General features: G+C 28.3%; 1 protein-coding gene across 1 annotated transcript; it reads right to left on the bottom strand.

The window, feature by feature from the left end:
* Nucleotides 1-2510: 2510 nt before the first annotated feature.
* LOC142322764 (uncharacterized) lies at nucleotides 2511-2849 on the bottom strand. The gene has a single exon (XM_075361838.1). The coding sequence runs from the start codon at nucleotides 2847-2849 to the stop codon at nucleotides 2511-2513; it is 339 nt and encodes a 112-aa protein (XP_075217953.1).
* Nucleotides 2850-8400: the final 5551 nt, after the last annotated feature.

Below are 8400 nucleotides of genomic sequence, written 5' to 3'. Positions count from 1 at the left end.
TTAAAAAAAAATTATTAAAATCCAAAAGTTTTCTAAATTTAGTCAAGACAAACAAAAAATTAATAAAAACTGTAACAAAATGCAAATGTAAAAGATTTATTTGTAATGCATTTAACGAGTACATATACTTACTTGTAAGTGCAAGATCTGTAATTTCTAATTTATTTTTTTTTTAAATAAAAACTGATTAAACATCCGCCATACGGAACATCTTCCAACTGTTTTAAGAGTTCTAACATTAGCCTTCTTATTCTTTATTGGAATGCAAGAAGCCTTAACAGCACTAAAGTTTTAAAATTCAAACGAAACGCCTACCGTTTAGACGTGGATTTCTTTATCGTCGAAGCAGAAGCTGCCACAGAAACTGCTGAGTTTTGTCAGACAAATAGTTACGCCATCGCAACTATGAAAACATCCCGACAAATCGCCTCTGGTATATTCATTGTAGTTAAAAAGAATGTAGCAACGAAGCTCCGAGTGTTTCATGAAATGGAAGATAATGATAAGCTCGAAGCCGTTAAGGTCGAGGTGTGGAAAAATGGAAAACACTTTAGTGTGACTGGCCTGTACAACCCGCCTGGCAACGTTCCCTTTTTTGAAGCGGTTGAAATGTCAGTCCAGGCTACCAGTATTCGGTTGTAATCATTTTTGTTGTAAATGAAATTAATTTTAGGGATTACTTTACTCCCTTTTTCATCAATAATAAAAAAAAAAAATATTGTCTTTGATTAAATCAGTTGTTGTTTTGTTAGTCTATTTATCAAAATAATGATTGTTTCAACCAGTACAAATTCCATTATTATTGATAGATTATTCATTCAATCTCATTATTTTGGCGTCGAAAATGTTACCCACATGGTAGTTACTTGCACAAAGTCTTTATACAAATTTAAGAGATTTTGTTTTTATAACCAAAATAAAATATTACAACCATCTTTTTTGAAATAAAAACAGTAATTATTTTTTTGTTGGAAGTCAAAGCTTATTTGCACTTTTTATTAGTTATATTTAATATTTACATTATATGATGTTTATATTAAATTAAACTGATATGGAAGGGTTAGTTTTAAATAAACACTAGAGAATATTAAACCATTATCTTTTACATTTTAATTTGTGGTCTTGGCTGTCGTCTAGAAATTTTATTACTGTAAAATTTGGATTTTTATTTATTTTTATTTTAGACAGTATTTCTTATTTTATCTTTGGGATTTTAAGATAATGACGCAATATTTCGTTTGCAAGATATCAAGAAACAAAAATGGAGATTTTAATAAAAAATGTTTAAGTATTCCCGAGTTTCAAAAGGCTGCGAATTTCCAATTTTTATCCTACGTCCAGATAAACTTTATTCAATTTTTACATATTACAATTTCGATTTGTAAGATTTGTGATTTATTGTCAGCCAGCTCAAATTTTGTCTTTATTTTTCTTTGCTTAGAAGAATTAACCCGAAAATCTGTTATAAACAAATAAGCATTCAAGTAACCCCGATCGTGAACGCAATTCTTCACGTAATTAATTATTAGATAAGTCGTAAATATTTTTATAGGTAGCACTAATTGATGGCGGACTAAGTCAAACTGACAAGTAACCTTGGAAAAGTCAAATTAAACTAATAAATTGCATAATAGAAAGTTTTATTTTTATAATTAAAAAAAAAATGTTTTAATTAGGCCGTTATAATAGTTTAAGTTATTAAATAAGGTGAAATATATACGAATTTAATACTATAAACGTTTCTCTTGTTTTGATCAAGACGGACAATAAATAAATGTCTGGTCTTTTTTTTATATAAATTAAGGAAGGTTATTTCTGAATTATCTACTTTTTAAAATACGATTTTTTTCAATTCAAAAGAAAGTATTAATTTTATAAACTGAAGATTTTTTGTCTATTTCATTACTTTTTGTAGTGCTACTATCTTTTTTCGTTTTTTTACTTATTTCCTTTATTAAGTTGCTGTAAATAAATGAATTATAAATATTTTGTAAAATTCCTACTGATTTTGGGCAATACAAATATTATTCAACTGTTTTCTGGATTTTTAGTGTAACAGCAGGAATGTAATGTCTCTATTGAAAAGTATAGTCAAAGTTATGTTACTTATTTATAGTCTATATTAACAATTTTTCAAAAACATTAATTTTTTTTTACTTAAACCTTATGTAGGTTTAAGTAATGAGTCAAGGCCATTTTCTTTTAATGTAGATATTTTATTTTATAATAAACTATTTTTTTTTATTCTTAAACTTATTAGCCATTTACAGTTAGCTTTTCGTAAAAATAAATTTAGAATTCTTTTTAAATCCCTTGTTTCAACAAAAATCCTAGTGTTGATTACATTCATGTTATGTTTCTGTACCTTTAGGAAAGTTTAATAGAAGCAACTCGATCACAAATAACAATCCTCATTTCATCTGATGAAATTTATATTCATTGTAGAAGAATATTTGGTTTTCAGTGTCAAACTCTTCAAAATTAAAGAAGAAATAAGTCATCATCATCCGTTAACTATGAGACTCATCGGCCTGTTCCGGTATCCATCGCTTTCTTAGACGTCCTATATCTCTTCTTCCCCTCGGTTTGTTTCTCCGTACCTGAGAAGGAAGTCTACAAAGCGGCAGACGCAATAAATGATCGCTCCATTTTTTACGATATTCCTTAAATGCACCCAATATTGGCATCATATTTAGCTGTCTTCTTATTTCCTCATTCCTTATTTGACCTACTCGAGTACATTCTTTGACCGCTCTCAAAAACCTCATCTCAGCAGCCTGAATACGTGACTCATTCCAACTCCGCAAAACCCACACTTCACTACCATAAATAAGAATAGGCACGGCCATTGTTTTTCAGAATCTTAACTGAATCTCCTTAAATTGGTGATAACGTGATATCTGTGATAACGTAAAATATTTGTTTAACTTTAAAATTTGTCGCTTCTTCTGCCAATTACACGGCTATTCATGCAGTTGATTACAACCCAGCCTGTTGCCTCAACTAATCTACAACCTCAATTAAATCTAATCAGCAGGTGGCTGGGTATATGGAAGATAAGGGTTAATAACTAAATCGTGTCGTGTGACATTCATAATGAGGAGAAAAGACTGCCCACGGTTCCATCTGGATAGCACTTTAATCCCGAATATTGAAAGTATAAGGTTATTGAATCGTCATTTGACATGGTACGTTCAGGTGATGTAAAAGAAAAAGCAACTTAACATGAAGTTCAAGGAAATATACTGATTGTTGGGCAGGAGGTCTGAGTTATCTTTGTGTGATAACATATTTTTATATTCAGCAATTTTGAAACAAATATGCACATATGGCGTCCTAGGAAGATGTATAACTTATGCGCCTTGGTCTGTTAAAAACAGCAAAATCCACGAAAAACAGTACACGTTAAATCAACGTCTACGGTACGTTAAGGAAGAAATAGAACGTTTCAGTCTGAAATATGAAATTTGAGTAAATGAACACGTTAACCACTTGGCGGTAAACCTTCTAGGCTATGGTGAGAATGTTAGACGACTTAAGCGGCTTCACGTTCTAGGTGTTAGTAACTTTATAAAGTAATTACTCCCGCTAAGTGTTGTACATTAATCAGTCCTACATTCTCTTCTTCCTGTTTCTGTTTTCACTCTATTTTTTTCTTTTTTGGTTTATTTTTTCTTTTCTAAATGTTTCATCAATCTGCTATTTTTAAGAATGTTTTTATTTTTATTGTTTTCTACTACACTACTGATAGTACAGTCCTTTAAAACTACCTTGTGTACGTTCTACGTTCTGTCCTGAGACGTTTGGTTTAGTACTTGTATGCAATTTTTGAGGAATATCAATGGAGATTCCTTTTTAATGTGTATATATGTGATACGTATAATTTACTTAAGGTTTCCTACAAAAATGTAACCGGTTGTAAACAAAAATTTGAAAAAAACATTTTTAAATTTCACAATTATTTCAATAGTTGAACTCTTAATACAGTCCTTGTTCGACATCATATAAATAAACAAACATTTTTCCTTTGTCAGACATTAAGGACTGTGTTTTATTGATTGTACGTGAATGTATTTTTTTTACTCTTAATCATTTTTGTGTAGTCTATAGACAATAGGTATTGTTATATAAACATATTATTGAATAATTTAAAAATATTTTATTTACGTAAACCTATATCACTTTGTTATAGATAAACTTAAGAGTTTTAAATACTTATGATGGAACAGGTTTACCTCTTCTTATCGTATTCTTATTATTATATTAAGTAGTGATAGCAATTTAAAAAAAAAAATAGGAACATTAAATGATTTTCTTACGATTTTTACCATTCAAACTATACGATAATACAGCTTATAGGTTATACTGCAGTAGAAGAAGGTGAACAAAAAGAGGGTGGCACTTAGAAATATTTACTTTATTATATAACTTTTTTTTTATATATAAAAACTAGAATAATAATTATTTTTAACCAAAACATAACTATTCATGATTAAAATGTATGTCGCTTAAAAAATAATGGTTAATTACCGGAAAACCGTTTTTCAGAATTCCCATGATTTCCTAAGGATATGGAATAAAAGAATTTAATTTGGCTGTTTAAAGAAGATACCATTAATAAGTTCTTCACGTATTTTATGCGATTATAAATAATTTACATTTAGATTGAAAAGTAATCGATAAAAGTTAGTTTCTCTTAAGACTTTTGTTTTTGTTTTTTCGATTGTTTAAGAAATATTTTGATTATAGAAACAAGTTAAAGAGGTTACCAAACATAAGAATACAGAGTAAAATAAAAATATAATTTATTTTTTATCATTATTATTACTGTGTTGCGGGTTAGAAGTGTTTAAACTCATCGGAAAAGATATGAAAGGACTTGTATATTTTCTATTTAAAAGAGATATTATTTTTTTTCTCTATATGACCATCTAAGTATACCACGACTAACAATTGTTTTTTCTAGGTTTTTGCTTTCCTCGTTCTCCAATATGTTTTTCATTTTCTATTTTTTTTTTCTCATTTAGCGTTCGCAGAGATGAAACTACCACAGTCTCCGGCCATTATACCGAACGGAAGGAGCAAAAATGTTAGTATTGCTCCTTTGAGTCATGTAGGTCATAAAGGGCCAAAGCGCAACAACCCGCGGTTATGTAGGAATTAAACCCACTTAACCAAAAACTGCGCTTTATCCCCTTAGAAACCGGGCCCACCAAAATAGCATGCGCGTTTCCCAGACCGGTATGAACCCTTAGCGGGTATGCATCGTGCAATATGTTCCTCCAGTCCCGTCCGCTTCAAAGCCCCCCAAAAGTGACGGTTCCACGGAGGGGTGTCGCGCACGGGGAATCTGGTGTCCAGGGAACTTCTTACCGCCGAAATTTTATATTCTTAGAAATAATTCTTTATAGTTCGAAACTCTTTACATTTTAAAAAATTTTATTTCTATCTTAAAACCTTTCAATACGAATTTTTGCTTTTGGGCTTCCCTAATCCATTGTTTTATAATTGTCTGCTAAAATTAATTTTGTTAATCTTTCAGAATTAACATTATGTACATGTCCATAAAATATAAAATTTTGTTTCTAATTTGATATTAATCTTGATAATTAATTTTTTGGTTTGATGTCATTTTATATACTCGATTAGTTTAGTTGTAAAATTTTTCGAGGATTTTTTCTTTCTTTCCTTTATAAATCTTTAATTTTAATTATTCTTATCAAAATTATGCATTCTGGTACACTTTATAGTAAAATTATTGAGTTGTAGAAACATAATTATGCATTTTTAATATTAAAAAATAATTATTTAACTTTTTTTAAATCCTGTAGTTGTATGCTAGATGTTACATGGTATGTTTTTCTCTTATATTTATTTCCTTTACGTTTACCTTATTTATGCTTTTAAAACAACAATTATCGCCTTTTAAAACTTCAATATAACGGGCTACCAACTAAGCAATCTCGTTTTATAAGGGTTCACATACGGTCGTACATATTTATATTTCCATAATCTACGTCACTAAAGCGTAATAAATTATTTATAAACTTTTTTCAATTTATTTTTTATTATTATTGCTCTGATTAACCCAAATAGTTACTAAGAAATAATTCATTACATTATATTACGTATAAGGGTTTAAAAACCACTTTAATTAAGATATAAATTACCCGTAATTAAGCAATAGTCGCTAGGCTAGATATTTGAAGAAATAATTTACACAATATGTTTTAATATATTAGTGATATATACACGAAGGTATGTCTCCATACGTGCGACTATACACTTACGTAAAAAAAAAATAAAAAAAAAAATAAAAAAAAATTTAATTTATTAGCCTACGATTTGAATTGTATATTACAATTTATTCAGGCCACACCATAAAATTAAGTGAAAGCCAATGCGATATAATAATAATATATAATCTACCTAATAATTAAATTTTGCTTCTTTTAAAATTAAAATATATTAATTAACTCTAATTAGTGCACTTTTAAGCTTAGTAATCTTACGTTGAAAGCAAATGTAAAACATACTTGTCAATTATGGACTGTAACTGAAAGGTAGTCATCTGATTACCTACATGGCCACTTAAGTACAAGTACGGGCGCACACAAACATTCACACGTAAAACAGATTTTTACATATAACTAATTGTATGCATCCACTGAATCTTTAGTTCATCGACCTTCGAATTATTTTCGTTCTAAAGCGGTTTAATAATATATAAATGCAATATTTATAAATTGAGCTCGTAACGATATTTGTTTATAAGATAATTTTTCGAATACGTAATTATTTCATTTTATCTTTAATTCTGTATTCAGAATAGACTGTAAAAGTGTATTACATAATAGCCAGTTAAGATTAATATTTAAGTTACTATGTATAATTTAAAATTTTACAAATTAAAAACTGATATATCAGAAACAAACATGATTTTGAATATAAATATATATTCTGAATATGTTATAATTAGAGAGAAGATGTAAGTAAAGACTGTGATGAATACTAATTTATATGATAAACTTCCTGGAGAATTTCTTAAACGATGATTAAAACCAGTTCACACTTTTTTCTGTACCTTCTCTTTGCTTTTACGACACTTCTTGATGTGCATAGTTGGAATTTAACAATATAATAAATATTTTTTTTTAAATATTTATTTATTAAGAATAAAAACTAAAATTATTCATACATGTACTATTTTTAATAGTTTTTTAAAAAGTATTTTTTTTAAATAACAAAAAGTATTTGGTCTCGATTAAAAATCAAATGAAAAATGAAAAATGAATGCAAAGGTGATAAACAAAAATCTAATATTATATGAAATTTGAAAAATTGAAATTTTCCAATAAATTATAAAAATCCTGAAAAGGAACGTATTGATTTCTAAAGAAAATCAAAGAAGTGTAAATTGAAAAAAAGTAAAATCACTAATAAAAAATAAAAATTATTTTAAAACAAAAAAGTCTATAAAAGGTTGCATAATTTTTTCTGGCTTTGCTCGTAACTGATTTTTATTTAAAATACGCTGTATGTTTTTTAAATGTTAATGACCTAATTACGCAAGGCTTAAACAAAGTTATAATATAATTAAAGGAGAAAAATATGGATACGTGATGTCCCTTATTCCAATGGATCTAAAATAAAACCAAAGCTAAAATGGATGTAGCAAACTTTTACATTTTTTGGAATTGAAGCAAAACTTGATTAGAGGTAATGTTGAATATACTCCCACCACTAAATCTAATCGGCTTAAAGCTTTAAACTATTAAATAACTTATAGTTTATTCGTTTTAAAGCTCAATTTTCTAAGACCAGTAAACAGAAAAAAATATGGCGAAAACTACACCTTCCCTTTTTCCATTGTATTCCAAAATTTATTTCCATTAATCCCCCTTATGTAGAAATTTTTTTAGCCATTTCGAAGAATTTATGATGACCCAGCCCTCAAGAGAATTAATCAAAGTACACACCAACTCACGTACGAACCTTCTGGAGATTTCTAAAGATTTTTTGAGTTTTTCGAAAGAAGAGGTTTTGTACCGCTGAAATTGCCAAAACTGTTATATCCAAATTTTTACCGATCATTGTACTTTTTCTTTACAACTACTCTACTATATCAGCAATAAAACTATAGTTGCGAAAATAAAAAGAAAACTCGCAAGTATTTAGAAATAATTAAAGTATGCATTAATAACGTAGTATCACTTAATACAGGGAAAATTCTTTATAGCGGTCCTAATCCTTTAAATTAAATTCGTTAAATTTTTTTAAAAACTTAACTGATATCGGAAATTACACACACGCGTGCACGCAACGTTAAAATACATATATTTATGAAAATTGAGGTCTTAAGTTGGGGTACATTACTGCAAATTCACTTTCTATTCAAGA

Source organism: Lycorma delicatula, chromosome 4 (genome assembly GCF_047948215.1).
Source record: "Lycorma delicatula isolate Av1 chromosome 4, ASM4794821v1, whole genome shotgun sequence".
In the NCBI taxonomy this organism is placed as follows: domain Eukaryota; kingdom Metazoa; phylum Arthropoda; class Insecta; order Hemiptera; family Fulgoridae; genus Lycorma; species Lycorma delicatula.
Note: the sequence above shows the minus strand (reverse complement) of the source record. Positions and strands in the feature narration are given on the sequence as shown.